Raw genomic sequence first — 17,228 nt, 5'->3', positions numbered from 1 at the left:
TGCTTCTAAGAGCTTGAGGTCTCCCCATAAAGTCAACACATCACCTCAGAGCTAGACGGATGTTTCAGGGGAGCTGCAGGCTGGCGGACTGGAGGCCCCTTGGATTCGGAACCAAACATAAGAGAGGAGCTTGGTAGGGTATTAGTCAGTGTGTCCGGGTTTGAATCTGTGATTAATGCACAAGGCTTCTGCAAAGGAAAGCATAATTTTCCATTTTGTATCTTCAGCTTTATAGACGATCAAATCCAATGCAAAAAAAAAAAAAAAACAAAAATCTCGTCCTAAAACTGAAAATGGATATGGATGGTGTAGGAGAGCGTCATAAAATAAGAGCACTCTGAAGGACTCGGTTTCCGGGATCATTCACCGTCCGTCGTCTCTGGACATTCTGTGCTCACAGCCCAGCTCAGGCAGGAAGTGTGAGGTGATCCCTCTTATTGCTGGAGAAGTTCTGGCCGACCTCTTTCTAGAGCTTTTCACTGGCTTCCATCACAGAAATGGCCACATGGGCGTGCAGGCAGCGTCGTTCTCCATCACAAAGCCTGGATAACCTCCCACGGCAAGTTCAACCTGTGGTCATTCCAGAGAGCAAACGAGCTGCAAGCTTTCTTTTCTGCAAGACAGTGAAGTCCAGCAAATAGAGTGGCACAGCTGCATCAAGAGTGGGGAGACCTGTGTTCACTCCTAGCACTGTCCTGTCAAACGATTCCCTGCTGGTCTGGTTATCCGCTGCCCAGGTCAGCCAGCCCGTTGTGATGCTTGTCACCCGGGGAAGCCCTGACCACACACACCGACCACGGAGCCTTCTTCTGACTCAGGCACACCGACTCTGGTTTTCCCCTAGACGCATGTGTGCAATGCCACTGCACGGACACGGTGACACTTGTGTATGTGCAGGAAAGCGCTGGTGTGCTTGGTGACAGTGAGGGCTATTTAGAGTTATTCAGATTCTCTCCAGCAAATGCAACACCCTGGAAAAAAAACCACTTATAATTTAGTGTTAATTGGAGAAGATCAGCTGAACAGAGCCACGAAAGCATCCCAGATGGTTGAGAGCAGATGCCAGAGCAGGAGGTACCATCACACATTACAGCTGTGATGCGATGAGGTCAAAGATGGGCTTTATGCAGGAAACCACAGCATTACCATAACAACCAGGTACAACACCAAATAAGGATGCGTCTCCTGGAAACAGTATGAACTCGCACAGGAACTAACCCAAGAAGGAAGTGAAGCCAAATCAAGGAAGGGTCATCCATACATAGGCAACATTTCCGTCTTACAGTTTCCTGTTTCTTAGTTACCCTAATAATCCTAATTCTCTATTTACTGTGTTTAGTTACCATGTATAAAAGTTATGTGTTCAGCGGTCTGCAACTCAAATCTCATTCCTGGTGTAATTCTTGAAATCTGTAAAAGGCCAACCCTCTCCTTTTATTATATGTCAGCAGGTATTAAACATGTCGTCACAGGGAAACTCTCTTCTAAAAGTATGCTCCTCAGATAGGCATCATTTAGGAGCTTTTAAGAAACTCAGGTTCTCAGACCTCACCCCAAACTTACTGAATCAGAATCTTCATTTTAGGTGGGGCAGGGGAGATAAATTAGGAGTTTGGGATTAACATATACACACTACTATATATAAAATAGATAAACAAGGACCTACTGTAGAGGCAAGGGAGCTCTACTCAATATCTTGTAATAACCTAGAATGGAAAATAATCTTAAAATATATATATATATAACTCAGTCACTTGCTGTACACTTGAAACTAACACAGTGTTGTAAATTAAGTATAGTTTAAAAAAATTAAGCACTAAACAAATGTTGATCAAATCATTAAAAATATATATATTTTAGCATGGTTCCCAAGGTGACAAATAAGCTTGTCAAAATTTGAAGGACACTGATATATAATAAGAACATGCTACGGAACCTATATTCTACATACAAGATCTTGATTATTATTTTGGTCACCCAGAAGAATGAAAAAATGCATAAAGTAGCCTAATCTGTTCCTTACTATCACATTTGCTTACTTTTCTGTCACTATTTGGAAAATGATTAGGGATAGCTTCTAAACGTGTTTCTAATGAAGTTCTTCTGTATGCACTTAGGAGATGGGAAAGTGAGTGACATGGTAAGAGGATGATCCCAAAATCAATGGACGTGGGTGAATCTGGTTGAATAGGAAACACACAGGATGTGGCGATGGGTGTGTTGATGTCTATTTCACCGTGGCTGCCAGGGAAGGATTTAGCCTTTGATCAAGGGCCTTCAGACAGGAAGGTTTCAGGACTCCTGCATCACAAGCTTGTGGCAGGTGTGCCTGTGTTCAGCAGAAAGGGCTCCTGACATGGTCGGAGCCTCTCCTCTCCTGCACGTTGTTGTTGTCGTTTTTAATATATATTTATTTATTTATTTGGTTTCACTGGGTCTTAGTTGCAGCAGGCATGCCCCTTAGTTCTGCCTCACTGACTCCTTAGTTGTGGCAGGTGGGTTCCTTAGTTGCGGCATGCAGGCTCCTTAGTTATGGCATGTGAACTCTTGCAGCATGCATGTGGGATCTAGCCCCCTGACCAGAGATTGAACCCGGGCCCCCTGCATTGGGAGCGCAGAGTCTTAACGACTGCGCCACCAGGGAAGTCCTTCTTGCTCGGATTTTCGTGGAGGTGGAGGCCACCCTGGTCTCATCACTCAGGGTGTGGAAATGCAGTGCGCGTGGCAGCCTCTTGCTCCCGATTCCTAGGTCCTAAAACCATCCTGCAAGAGTTTCATTTTCAATGCTTCCTCGGAACTCCTGTCTGGGTGGCATCTGAGTGAGCCTCAGACTATATTCTGTGCAACCTTTGCATTAGATCCGAGTATAGTAGGGCAAAACACCTCATCTTCTGTTGATTTATTACAATATTTCACTTGCTACTGTCTGAAAATACCCTCGAATCAAATAACAAATGCAAAGCTTCTGAACAAACACCACCAGTTCTCCCCCACGTATCCCCCAAAAGCCAGCACATCATTTTTGTATCTTATGCATTGCAAATAAATAATCCAATCTTTTTTGGTCATATATTATTTTTCCCTTTCATGTGTAAGCTTTTGTTTGTTTTTGTTTTCGTTTTTGTGGTACGCGGGCCTCTCACCGCTGTGGCCTCTCCCGTTGCGGAGCACAGGCTCCGGACGCGCAGGCTCAGCGGCCATGGCTCACGGGCCCAGCCGCTCCGCGGCATGTGGGATCTTCCCGGACCGGGGCACGAACCCACGTCCCCTGCGTCAGCAGGCGGACTCTCAACCACTGCGCCACCAGGGAAGCCCTGATGTGTAAGCTTTTGAACTTGATTTTGTACTGTAGGTAACCCATATGCTTTCAAATGTCCCGTCTGTGGGATCCCTTGAGCTCCATGTGATGGAGAGGACCACGACTGGTGTTTTTGAAATCTTGACCATTTATTTTGGGAAGAAGCTCAAGATCGAGTTTACCTACATTCCATGGACATTGCTTCCAGCTGGAGACATTAATCTATGTGCTTGTTGGCAGATATGTCCTGATGTTTGGCATGTTGATTACGCTTCTAATCCCACATAAGCTAAACAAAGAATTGCCTTTCCAGGGTTAATCAATGATGGCAGAATTTCTCTATCCCACTCAGTAACTGATTCAGGAGAGCCTCGGAACATAGGGTAAAGCTCGCTTTCTGGAGCAACGCCTCGTATTTCCCATGCCCCAGGGAGAGTCATAGCCACCACCAGCTGCTGCAATTAGAAACTCTCATTTATCTTAAAATCCTAGCCTCCATGGGAATATTTGACTTCCACCATTCACCTGTTGATCACAGGAAGGACTTAGCTAAAATAGTTTTAAGGGAACTTTTTAGGGTTTCCTGTGTTCCCTGGGATTACATTGAGTAGGTGGATGGTCTTCCTTAATTATTCATGGTGGGTGGCTGCTTCGGGAGATACTTTCTTTCCTTAATGAGCTCGATGTTTCCAAAAGGGTGAATAGGGACATCAAAGCATTTTGCTTCCACGTTTTGCCTGAGTCGACCTACCTTGTAAAAGAAAAAAGACAGATCTGCTGAAACAGCAAGGCTTCCATCAGGCAAGCTGATTTTTAAAAATTTTTTATTGAAGTATAGTTGATTTACAGTGTGCGTGTGTGTGTGTGTAAATGTGTATATGTATATATATATATATATATACATATACACACACACACATATATATACACGTTTTCAGATTCTTTTCCATTACAGGTTATTCCAAGATATTGAATATAGCTCCCTGTGCTATACAGTAGGTCCTTGTTCCTTATCTATTTTATATATAGTAGTGTGTATCTTTTAATCTCAAATTCCTAATTTATCCCTCCCCACCTCTTCCCCTTTGGTAACCATTAGTTTGTTTTCTATGTCTGTGAGTCTGTTTCTGTTTTGTAAATAAATTCATTTGTATTATTTTTTTAGATTCCACATGTAAGCAATATCGTACGGTATTTGTCTTTCTCTTTCTGACTTCACGTAGCATGATCATCTCTAGGTCCATCCATGTTGCTGCACATGGCATTATTTCATTCTTTTTTGTGGCTGAGTAATATTCCATTGTGTGTGTGTATAGATATAGATAGATAGATATATCACATCATCTTTATCCATCCACCTGTTGATGGACATTTGGTTGTTTCCATGTCTTGCCTGTTGTAAATAGTGCTGCTATGAACATAGGGGTGCGTGTATCTTTTCGAATTAGAGTTTTCTCCAGCTATACCCCCAGGAGTGGGATTGCTGGATCATATAGTAGCTCTATTTTTAGTTTTTGAAGGAACCTCCGTACTGTTCTCCATAGATGCTGCACCAATTTACATTCCCACCAACAGTGCAGGAGGGTTCCCTTTTTTCCACACCCTCTCCAGCATTTGTTATTTGTAGACTTTTTGATGATGGCTGTTCTGACGAGTATGAGATGATTCCTCATTGTAGTTTGGATTTTAGGCCAACTGATTGCTTAACTCAGATTTTTAACTCCATTGTAAGAGCTGAGCTGCATTGAGCACTCCTAGTGCTGGGCTAAGAGTTTGGGATGCAATTCTCTTTCATCCCTTATGGCAACCTCGTCTACTATTACATGTTATCGCCTCTGACTTAGAGGCAAAGAACCCCAGTGAGCAAACCAGGGACCCAGGGCTCAAACCAGGTTGGCTTCTGTCAGGACCCAGAAGCCAGAGCTTGAGCAGTTAATTCTGCATTATAGCACTTCCCTTTCACGACAGAGCTAGGATTCTGCCCAAGCGCCCGAAACCCTTCTCTCCTGTGTGGCGCGCCACAGTCCTGACTCCAAAGAGTGGCTTGGCACCCGCTCGTGGTGTGAATCGATGGAATGAACAAACTCTCCAGGACCCAGGCTTCACACCTGAAGGAGGAAGGACCCTGATTTTCACAGCACCAAGTTTTCTCCTGTAGAATGACAAGTTCTCATCTTTTCCAGTGTGCTAGCTCTTGTTGTCTCTGGTTAAATAACAAAGTGCTCTTCTCGAAATGGCTTGTTTCCTGTATTTGTTTTGTTCCAGGAAGAATGTGAGAAAGCTTTGGAAATAAAGCGTTTAATTTATAAGCTATCCTGCAGCCCACCATCGGTAATTCAAAACTATCATCCTATGTAAATTGGTATCATTATACCTGGAGAACCTTCTGAAAGATAATATTTGTGGACCTCTGACTTCCAATGTATGGGTCTGAAAGCAAGAATAATCCAGCAGTATTTGTTCCCACAGGAGATTTCTGGGCACAATTTTTAGAAGAGAAATATGTTAGAACTTTATAGGATCAATCTCATGAAAAATTTAATGGTTAATGGGCCCCGGGCTTTCTGAATGAGATTCTGGCATAAGACCCCAATAGTTATTAGGTACAAGGGTGCCTCTTGCAGGAGAAAAAAGAACCAAAAGGAAATCAGAAATCTGATGGTTTTCTGTGTGTAAATGCATGGTGGCCTCAGCTAGATTCTCTCGTATTAATCCCAGCCCAGTGGTGTGCAGTGATTTTGATGAAAGGGATAAAGTTATCACTCTAGGCAATGAATCAGAAAAATTGATGGGGACAAAGAAAATATCACGTATCATGTAGCAAGTATCATGGTCATTTGAAGCCTTGGAATTTGGAGGAAATATCTAGGGAGGAGTGTGAAAATGGGGAAGGATGCAAGATATATTTTAGTAGAAGGGGTCTGTGTCGTAAATGCAGCTTCATCTGAATATGAAAACAGCCTCGAGGGGAATCTGTACCTAGGAGATGTAACTGGCTTGAGCAAAGGCAAGGGTCACCAGGAGGCTTTGGGAACAAACGCCATCCATGACCCTCTGCATGCCCCGGTCTTTAGCCTGTGTTTACTAGGCTTTTGCGAACACGTGTTGAATGCATGGATGAGGAAGTCTAGGAGGCAACAGTGCATTTGAAAGGCATCTTTTAAAAATTACTGGACTATTTTTTAATATGTATTTATTTTAATAATGCTTCTTTTTTAATTTTTTTAAAACTAAAAAAAATTTTTTTTAAATTTTTTGGCCATGTCGTGTGACTTGCAGTATCTTAGTTCCCCGACCAGGGACCGAACCCGGGCCCTCAGCAGTGAAAGTGCAGTCTCCTAACCACTGGACCGCCAGGGAATTCCCAGTAGACTTTTTTTTTTTTAGCAGTTTTAGGTTTATAGAAAAACAGTAGAAAGTACAGAGAGCTTTCCTATATTCATTTCTTCTGCACACAGTTTGCCATGTTATCTCTTGTATTAGCGGGGTACATGTGTTGCTTTTGAGGACCCAATATTGATACATTATTATCAATTAAAATACATGGTTTACATTAGAGTTCACCATTGGAATTGCACCTCCTGTGGGTCGGGACAAACGCGTAATGATTACAGCGTCATACATGATACTTTCCCTGCGCTAAAAATCCTCTGTGCTCTGCCTCTTCTTCCCTCCCTCCCCTCCAACCTCTGACAAGCACTGATCTGTTTACTGTCTGCCTAGTTTTGCCTTTTCCAGCATGTCATAGAGTTGAATCATGCAGTATGTAGCCTCTACAGATGGGCTTCTTTCACTTAGCCCTATGCATTTAAGGTTCTTCCATGTCTCTTCATGGCTTGATAGCTCATTTCTTTGTATCACTGAATAATATCGCTTCTTTGTATCACTGAATAATATCGCACTGTCTGGATGGACCACAGTTAGTTTATTCGTTCACCTGCTGAAGGACACCTTGCTTGCTTCCAAGGTTTTGGCAATTGTAAATAAACGTGCTCTAAATATTTACATTGTGTCCATAGAAGTTATCACGGAAGCCATATTTTTTAAAAAGGCATTTCTTCACGGCATTTTCTTCATGCTAAGATACTTCTATGTAATATATGAAAGGTGAATTTCATTTGAAATGGAGGTGCGTGGTTGTATGCCCCTTTGCAAAATACCAATTAAAACACAAGGAAGTAAAACCCTGAATGCTCTGCTCTCTGCCTAATCTGTGTTATTTTATTTAGAAATTACTATATGCACCAAAAGGGGCATTTTTTCTTCAAAGTGTTAAGTTGGCGGGGGCGGGGGGGCTTCCCTGGTGGCGCAGTGGTTGAGAGTCCACCTGCCGATGCAGGGGACACGGGTTCATGCCCCGGTCCAGGAAGATCCGACATGCCGCGGAGCGGCTGGGCCCGTGGGCCATGGCCGCTGGGCCTGCGCGTCGGGAGCCTGTGCTCCGCAACGGGAGAGGCTACAGCAGTGAGAGGCCCGCGTACCGCAAAAAGAAAAAAAGTGTTAAGTGGAGGTTACATCGCCTTGTTGCTTCTTCCTCTGTGAACTCATTAAACTAATTACCATTTTCAAAGTGATAAGCCTTAAATCAGTGTCAGAGTCAAACTCCCCCAAGCCCGAGTGCGCACGTGGTTTGCTTAGCTGAACCAAATCACACCACGATAAATGTCTGGCTGACGATGATTTATCATGGGTGACAAATCACTAAAATGGCCCCGTGCATATTATTTTTGGTCCTGAGGATGACATAGATGTATATGGTGTGGCTTCTAGGAATGTTTATTATATGAGTTAAAACACTGAAAAAGTTTGAATGTACTGTAGCCTGTGGCACTGCAATCAAATAGCAAGAATATGTCTGGTAACAGATGACTGGGGCCTTGCTTTCACATCAGAAATCATCTCTGCCACCTCCGTGGAGGGTTGTCTCTGTGGCCTTCTACCCCTTTTCTGGACCAAGTTGGTGAAGGTGCAACCCTGGAGTGCAGGGCCTGTCTCAACGGAGGGCATGACCTACCTGATGGATAGGATTATCCATATTCAGTTATTATTTCTGCTGCAAAGGACGCCTGGTGTCCTTTTAGAATTCCAGTTGTGTGGTTACCTACAGTGAAGAGATGGTCCCCTGTCGAGACGAGTGATGCTATAGCCACACCAAGAGGATGTGGAAAAGGTTGTATCTCACATATAATGAGGCTTTCTGGGGAAAGCAGGACAGCGCCTAGGCTGGTCTGAAGATGGCTTGAGGGAGATGGGAAAGGAGACAGATTCAGCTTTCATGGTGGGTAGGAGCTGGGGCTTGGATGTGGGTTCCCACGTGGAGGTAGGAGCTGGCATAGTTTGAAACTTCCATGGGCACTGGGGGAGGGAGCCCCCAGGCTTTCTTATTAGCTTGTTGGGCACAAGTGGAAGAGGCAGAGGTGAGACTTAAAAGCTCTTAGCTGTCAAACATCAAAAAATGGAGTCAGACCCTTCAATACCTCAAACAATAACTGCATGCATGGACTAAATTAAATTGGCAGCATGTGAACGTAGCAATCTCCGTGAAAATTGTAAATTATATACCTCTGGTCTGACCATCATTTTCTTCTGATCTGAGAGCAGGTGGTAGCTTCCTAATCAGAGAGTCCGTGTTTCAGCCCATTCTTCAGTCTTCAGCTGGCTTCTGTTCTGTTTTGTTTTGTTTTGTTTATTCTTATGGAAAATTTGAGGCATCCATAGAAGCAGAGAGAAAAGTGCAGTGAACTGCCATATGCCCTGGATCCACATTTAACAATTAATGAAGTCACGCCTGATTTTATTAATCCATGCTCTGTACTCACTTCCCTTCTTCCTGGATTAATTTGAAGAAGACAGCAGCCGTCATTATCATGTCATCCATGGGTGTTTCAGGATGTAACTCTAACTATTTTTCCTTCATGTCTTTTTTTTTTTTTTTTTTTTTTACTCCTCTGTGATTTTCACTGAGTTCTGCAGGGTTTGAGAGTTTGGGTTTTGCAGTCAGACTTAAGTCTTCCTTTCTGGGTCTCTCACTTCCTAACGGTGTGACTTTGAACAGGTCATGTATCTTTTTGGAGCACTGTTGCCCTCACCTGTGCAATGGAGCCAATGCTCTTTACTCGTAGGGTTCGGTATGATGTAATCAAGAGAACATGGAATAAAGTCCTCTGCAGGCAGAGTGTACAACAAATGATACCCATTACTCTCATTGTTGACCATGGTATCATTATTATTTTGAAGGGTTGCTATATGGGGGTTAGTATACAATGTGAAGTATGGGGAAAGAAGGTGAGGAAAAGAAAAAGGAAAGTGTGAGGAATATTTTTCATGATGGACAGTTTTAGACCTGGGTATCTATGGTAAGTATGAAAAAGGTCATTCATCATAAAATAGTTTTAGAGGTGTTTGTTTGTATAAGAGGAACAGTGGTGATTTAGTTTTTTCCAGTCAATAAGGAAAACCAGTAGACTTCATTATAGCCTCAGGCCAGCGGGTGATTGCAGCAATTTGGCTTCTCTCTTCCGGCATCTTCCTCCAAGGGGCTCGTGATCTGTGAGCCTGATTCTTCTAGAATCCTTTTTCAGGCCTCCCTACAGGGTCACCCCATGATGCCTAGACGTTCAAATGATGCTTGTAGATGATACTTAATTCACTGACTGCATCTTCTCATTGTCTCTGCCAAGAGCCCGGCCACTGTGGCTCCTTCTGATTCTGCTGCATCCCCTGTTGGGATCAGCACAGGAGAGCTCAGTGTGTAAGACCATCTCCTTCTCGCCATGAGAAATTAACAGACAGGTCGATGAGGGCGAATCACCTCCCTTTCTTTTGTAAAGATTGCACTGTTTTAACACTGAGTGTTTTCTCCCCTTCAGGGCAGATCTTGGATGTCCTAGATGAGTTGAAACTGGCTAATAACACCCTGGTCTACTTCTCCTCGGACCAAGGAGCACATGTAGAGGAGGTGACTGTCAAAGGGGAAGGTCACGGAGGCAGTAACGGAATCTATAAAGGTGAGAAATCTGTGCAGGTGGGAAATGGCACGGTGTCAGCTCTGTGCTCTGCCTGCCCCCCGCAGCTTACCCCCTCATCACCTTCTCCTGGACCTTGCAGCTGTGGTGCTATTCTTCTGCCACTTGAAACATACAGGGCTTTATTGGGTCACAGGCACTGAAAACTCAGATGGCCAAAGTGACCATTTTCGCTATGGTCCCCCCAGAACTTAAAAGCACGCATTCTGTGTCCAGACATTAAAATGAGGGTGTTTTCCCCCTAAATGTAAATTCAGCCCCATATGTGTAGTTGGTTCAAACAAGACCCCTTACACCCTCCCCCCACGACCTCTACAACTACAATTGCTTTAAGCCTGGAAGTTTGTGTTGATTTGTTACAGCAACAATAAAAAGCTATTAACTTGTAGCTGGGCATCAGAAGTTTGAAATGGGTCTCGCTGGTCTAAAATCAAGATGGTAGCAGGACTGCATCTTTCTGGAGGCTCCAGGGGAGAATCCATTTCCTTGCCTTCTCCAGCTTCTGGAGGTGGTCACTCTCCTTGGCTCGTGGACCCTTTCTTCCACCTTTAAAGCCACCAATGCAGTGTCTTCAAACCTTCCTCTCTGTCTCTCTCTCTCTCTGACCTCTGCTTCCATAATTCCATCTCTTTCACTTACTCTAACTTTCTTGCCTGCAATTTTAAGGACCCTTGTGATTATGTCAGGCTCATCCACGTAATCCAGAGTGATTTTTCCTATTTCTAGACCCTTAATCACATCTGCAGAGTCCCTTTTGTCATGGAAGGTAACCTAGTCACAGTGTCCGGGGATGAGGATGTTGACATCTTTGCGGGTCACTATCCTGCCTATCTCCATAGGCTACAGCACTGTGGGCTGATGCTTCCTTCCTGACAGAGCATTAGCTAAGCCACCACCAAGATGGATCAGGCTACCTGTCACTGGGGATATTAGATAAGACCCATCTGCTGACCCCAAGTTGCTTATACAACATACACTCTGCGAATACATAGATACCTGGTTATAATAACATGTGGCCCATTTCACAAAGACTTAGGTGAGATACCTCAAAGGGCATATCCATGCTAAGGGTTAGGACACCACCCGAATCCGCAGTGAATGTGGATTGGATGTAACATGGGGGAGGATGATTAGAAGTGACCATGCAAAAGGCAAAGCAAGGTGTCCCAGACAGTAGGGGCTGCCGAATAAAGCAAGATGCGTGACACATAGGAAAGCGCATTGAACTTTGCTCCCTAAAGCCATGAGGTGCTTTATTCCCCTTTCATTATTCTCTCACATGGATGTTTCACAGATTCCCAGGGACTCAGGAAATCAGAGTTTACCTACAGAGATATGAAATGCTAATCTATGGAGTGCTTTCATCCGTTAGTTTACAAAACCCTGATTGAGCTGTGTATCTGGCACTGGGTTAGAGGCAACAATACGGTCCCTGCCCTAAAGGAGCCCATGGTCAACGGGTTGGGTAGGTGGGTGGCTGGTTGGTTGGGTGGATGGTTGGATGTTTGGTTGGGTAGATGGCTGGTTGGTTGGGTGGGTGGTTGGGTGGGTCAGTGGGTGGGTGGTTGGATGGGTGGGTGGTTGAGTGGGTGGATGGTTGGGTGGTTGATTGGGTGGTTGGTCGGTTGGGTGGGTAGGTGGGTGGCTGGTTGGTTGGGTGGCTGGTTGGTTAGGTGGGTCGTTGGTTGAGTGGGTGGATGGTTGGGTGGTTGGCTGGGTAAATGGCTGGTTGGTTGGGTGGGTGGTTGGTTGGGTGGGTGGGTGGTTGGGTGGTTGATTAGGTGGGTGGTCGGTTGGGTGGTTGATTGGGTGGATGGTCAGTTGGGTGGGTAGGTGGGTGGATGGTTGTTTGGGTGGGTGGCTGGTTGGGTGGGTGGTTGGGTGGGTAGATGGTTGGATGGTTGGTTGGGTCAGTGGCTGGTTGGGTGGGTGGGTGGTTGGGTGGTTGATTGGGTGGGTGGTCGGTTGGGTGGTTGATTGGGTGGGTGGTCAGTTGGGTGGGTAGGTGGGTGGATGGTTGTTTGGGTGGGTGGCTGGTTGGGTGGGTGGTTGGTTGGGTCAGTGGCTGGGTGGGTGGGTGGTTAGTTGTTTGCGTGGGTGGTTGGGTGGGGGTGGTGGGAGGAAGCCTGAGGAGGCCCATGCGATTTGACAAGGGTGTCGACATTCTTGGCACAAGATGCCAGTGGTGCATACAGCAAGGAGAGCCTCACTCGGCCAACAGGGCCCCAGAAATGTTCCCAAAGGAGACCAGGCTGGGAAGGAGGTAGCCAGGGTGTGCTTGAGCTCTTATCCTTCTACCTCGAGCTCTTTCCACTCTCCCAACCACATACCCTCCTCAGTAGAGCTGGGATGAGGAGAGAAGCACATGGCTTACTCTGCAAACTGGCAGGAATGGGGTAACACCAGATCACACCAGTCCTGAACCAAACGGACAGCGAAAAGGCAGTCTGTCACCCATCCCGATGGCAGCACGTAGCCTGTGAAACCTTATACTTCTACTTACATCCTCGACATGCACATCTGAGTCCTTTCAAATTCTGAGCACTGGGGGGCCGGGACCTTTGTTTACACCTTCGGTTACCTGGAACCCAGGAGGGAAGGATTCCTGTTCAGTGCGGGTCTGGACAACCTCGCTGGATGTTCATACCACTTCCTTTGCTTGTCATCGTTCCCTCCCCAGTGCAGGACACACGACTGATACTCAGCACGGGTGAAATGACTGAGCAGGTGTCTCTACTCGGAACAGGATTAACCCACTCTTTCAGCCAGCCCTCCTCTATTCAGTCTTATTTTCGAGGAGCGAGAAGTGAAAGTATGTATTCCTGTAGAGTAAGATGAGGTGCTTTCGTCGTATTTCCTTGAGGTTACGGACTGTGTGCGGAAAGTTGTTTTTATGTTATTTTATACATGATAGTGTCTCTCGAGATGGAGTCACAGACTGCATTTCATGCACTGGCTCCCCCGTCCATTCATTCCCCCGGTGAGGGTCTGTTAGTTTCCAAATTTCCTTAGTGGCTGCTGCCGAGACGTGTACATAAATCACAGTAATAGAAGTGGTTAGCAAGTAATACGTTATTTAAGAAAGTCACATATATGGTGCGACGGAGCTTTGGTTCAGGGACAGATGACCAGATGACCACCAGCGATGAATCTGAGGGAGCCTGATGATCAAAAGAAGGAGATGTATTGGCATTTTGCGTCGATGGCTGACTCTTCAGAGACATAAGTGGATGGTGAGGATGAGTCAGAAGGAGAGTGTCCAAGGCCTGAATGATGCCTTGGAACTGGGCTTCTCATACAATCTGAAGAGCAGGTTCACAGCTGCTCCCTGTTTTTTTGTTTTTTTAAGAAACATATTGGATGTGTTAGACACACTTTGTTTGAATGCTAGAACTACCATCGGTGTCTGACACTGTATTAATAGCTCAGCCACCACTCTATTGCAAAGCATTATCCCTTTGTCAAGTTTAGTTGAAATCAAGTTCACAGTGAAACATTGTTAACGGTATGATGCTCAAAAAAAAAAAAAAAAAAAGATGCGGCTTCCTTCTAGCTATGGGGAATGACCAAAGACTTCTCAGTGTCAAGACGCCTTGTTTTCTAAAGCTGTGAACTTGCATGCACTCCTATGATTTATGCAAACACAGAGAAATCACACCGTTTGAGCTCACTGATCAAAAGAGCATCCTTTCAGAACAATCCCGATTTGCAGTCTTCATCAGAAGTGCTCCAAAAGATCCGTACTTCCTCACATGGCCTTCTCTTCTCTAGTCACATCCCGTCCTGCCTCACTCTACTAAGGGCACTCCTACTGTCACTTAGGGGACCCCCGAGATAATCCACGATAATCTCCGCATCACACCATCAGTAATGTAATCATATCTACAAAGTCCCTTTTTTTAGAAAACAAGGTACAATTCAAAGGCTCCAAGGATTCCAAATTGGACATCTTTAGGGGTCATTATTCAGCCTTCCCCTAAAAAAAGAAAAATCTATACTATTTGAGCTCAGTGGTCCCTCTGTGTTCCTCAGTCTGTTTCACTAATGAAATCTACGGACCACCTTGGTAGAATGGCTGTGATTAAATCACGACACAGAGTTCAACAGCTAATCCCTTTTAATCAGAGGAACATTAGATTCTGCTGTAGTCTGCATTTCAAAAAATTAATTTAATCTTGTGGGGTTGAGGGATAGTGACACTACTAGTTTTTTCTCTTTTTTTTCTAATTGAAATATAGTTGGTTTACAATGCTGTGTTTGTTTCAGATGTACAGCCAAGTGATTCATTTACACACACACATATATCTATTTTTTCAGATTCTTTTCCCTTACAGGTTATTACAAAATATTGAGTATAGTCCCCTGTGCTATACAGTAGGACCTTGTTGATTATCTATTTTTTTAAACTTTTTTAAAAAATTGATTTATTTTATTTATTTATTTTTGGCTGCATTGGGTCTTCATCGCTGCGCGCGGGCTTTCTCTAGTTGCGGTGAGCGGGGGCTACTCTTCATTGCGGTGCACGGGCTTCTCGTTGCGGTGGCTTCTCTTGTTGCAGAGCATGGGCTCCAGCAGTTGTGGCACGTGGGCTCAGTAGTTGTGGCTCATGGGCTCTAGAGCGCAGGCTCAGTAGTTGTGGTGCACAGGCCCAGTTGCTCTGCGGCATGTGGGATCTTCCCAGATCAGGGCTCGAACCCATGTCCCCTGCATTGGCAGGCAGATTCTTAACCAGTGCGCCACCAGGGAAGCCCTGTTTATCTATTTTATGTAAAGTAGTGTGTATCTGTTAATCCCAAACTCCTAATTTATCCCTCCCCCACTTTCCCCTTTGGTAACCATAAGTTTGTTTTCTATATCTGTGAGTCTGTTTCTGTTTCACAGATAAGTTCATTTGTGTCATGTTTTAAATTCCATATATAAGTGATATCATATGGTATTTGTCTTCCTCTGTCTGGCTTCACTTAGTATGATAATCTTCAGGTCCACGCATGTTGCTGCAAATGGCATTATTTTATTCTTTTTTGTGGCTGAGTACTATTTCATTATACATATATATCACATTTTCTTTTATCATTCACCTGTCGATGGACGTTAGGTTGTGTTCCATGTCTTGGCTATTGTGGCTAGCTCTGCTATGAACATTGGGGTGCATGTATCTTTTTGAATTACAGTTTTGTCTGGATATAGGCCCAGGAGTTGGATTGCTGGATCATATGGTAGCTCTATTTTTAGTTTTCTAAGGAACATCCAGACTGTTCTCCATAGTGGCTGCATCAAAGTACCTTCTCACCAACAGTGTAGGAGGGTTCCCTTTTCTCCACACCCTTCCTAGCATGTAATATTTGTAAACTTATTTTCACCTTTTCCCTAAAATATCCTCCCTTAGCTGGGACCAGAATAACTTCCCTAAGATTTTCTTAGAGTTTAGAGTTTCCATCCTCTTCCTCACAGCTGAAAATTCCCCGAAGTCTTGGATGAGAACATCATACTCCTAGCTCTAGCTTCCTTTTCATTCCTCTCCCAAGTCAAGGTTACCCAGCAGGAGGCTCCCCCCTCAACCCCCCGCCTCCCTTTTACTCTGCGTAAAGGCAAGTAATAAATGTCAACGGAGTGGATAAATTAACTCTATAGATGGCTTCTGCAGAAGCATTGGTTGGGTGTGAGGGCTGAAAATCGTATTTTCCTGAGTGTTCATGAAGGTAGACTTTCTCCACGTGCAGAGAAATGCTTTCCGAATTCCCTGATGCCTGCAAGGAAGGCACTGCAGTTTTCCTTGCAGTGCAAATTCCAAAAGCCACTGGTTGGCTGGAGTCCATGTGGCTTAGGAGTTGCTTCTTACAGTCACTGAGTTTGGCGGCTCTTTGCCTCAGGCAGTCACACGGCTTTCAGAGCAACGGATGCTTTTGTTGGAGAAAAAAAAAAAAAAAACCCAGCAAGAGGCTCTGGTAGTTTATTGGGGGGTGGTTACATTCAGGTTCATTCTTCAGATTTTAGCAAACGTTTTCATCAGCTCTCCAAGAGAGGGCAAAGCTGGCTGGTCTTGCTGGTATCAGGACTTGTGTGCCAGGAGGCATCCCCCAGGCTTCCCCAGGCTTTTCCTCTTTGAAAGAAGCTCACATGTTATCCTCACCTAGCAGTTCATTCCTTCAGTTAAATTCCACTGAGAAGCACGCATATATTGAACCTCCATAGTATGGCAGGCTCGGGGCTGGCTTCTAGGACATGATGACAGCGAATATAGGGTCCCCAGCCTCTAGTAGCTCATATTCTTTGGTTGAGATGGACATCTAAGGAGATGGTTTCAGAATAACAAACTAGAAAGGAAGCTCTGAGAAGGGACGATTAGACGTTGTTCCCCCAACCTGGGAATTCAGAGAACTTCCCAGGAGACATGGACCTTTTGCAGGCTGATGCTTGGGAGTGTTGGCTGGGAGAGGAGAGGTGGAGAGTTCATTCCAGGCAGGAGTGAGATGCTTTACAGGGAACAAAAAAGCAGCTCAAGGTTGCTATAAGAGATGAAGGTGTCAACAAGGGATACTGGGCGATGTAGCTGATGAAAGGTACCCTACATCCACGTTAGTATGTCTGATAGAATGAAGTAGATAGATAGACAGACAGATAGGGATGGATAGATAGATAGATAGGGATAGATAGATATGATGCATGGTTGGATGGATGGATAGACATAGGTAGGTAGGTAGATAGATAGATAGATAGATAGCTACCTAGATAGATAGATAGATAGATAGAGATAGATGAACAGACATAGGTAGATAGATAGAAATGTGTGTATATGTATTGTGTGTTTATATATATTTGTATATATGTCTGTGTGTGTGTGTGTATACATATATAGTTATTGCCATTTGGGTAGTAGTTAAAATTGGAGGTCAAGAATATCACCC

General features: G+C 44.6%; 1 protein-coding gene across 9 annotated transcripts in view; it reads left to right on the top strand.

Annotated features, from left to right (window-relative positions):
* Window positions 1-17,228, top strand: part of STS (steroid sulfatase) — a 344,330-nt gene that overhangs the window by 135,182 nt on the left and 191,920 nt on the right. For 8 of the 9 annotated variants that reach the window (XM_089904840.1, XM_089904837.1, XM_089904836.1 and 5 more), the window contains 2 exons: window positions 10,168-10,305; window positions 13,004-13,135. In XM_089904840.1, coding sequence (XP_089760966.1) covers window positions 10,168-10,305; window positions 13,004-13,135 — 270 coding nt within the window. The remainder of the gene's footprint in view (window positions 1-10,167; window positions 10,306-13,003; window positions 13,136-17,228) is intronic. The other variant, XM_030764553.2, reaches the window with a different exon arrangement.

This window comes from Delphinapterus leucas, chromosome X, assembly GCF_059928025.1.
Source record: "Delphinapterus leucas isolate spDelLeu-1000000601 "Yukka" chromosome X, BTC_Dleu_Yukka2, whole genome shotgun sequence".
NCBI lineage: Eukaryota > Metazoa > Chordata > Mammalia > Artiodactyla > Monodontidae > Delphinapterus > Delphinapterus leucas.
This window is presented reverse-complemented; position numbering and strand designations above follow the sequence as displayed.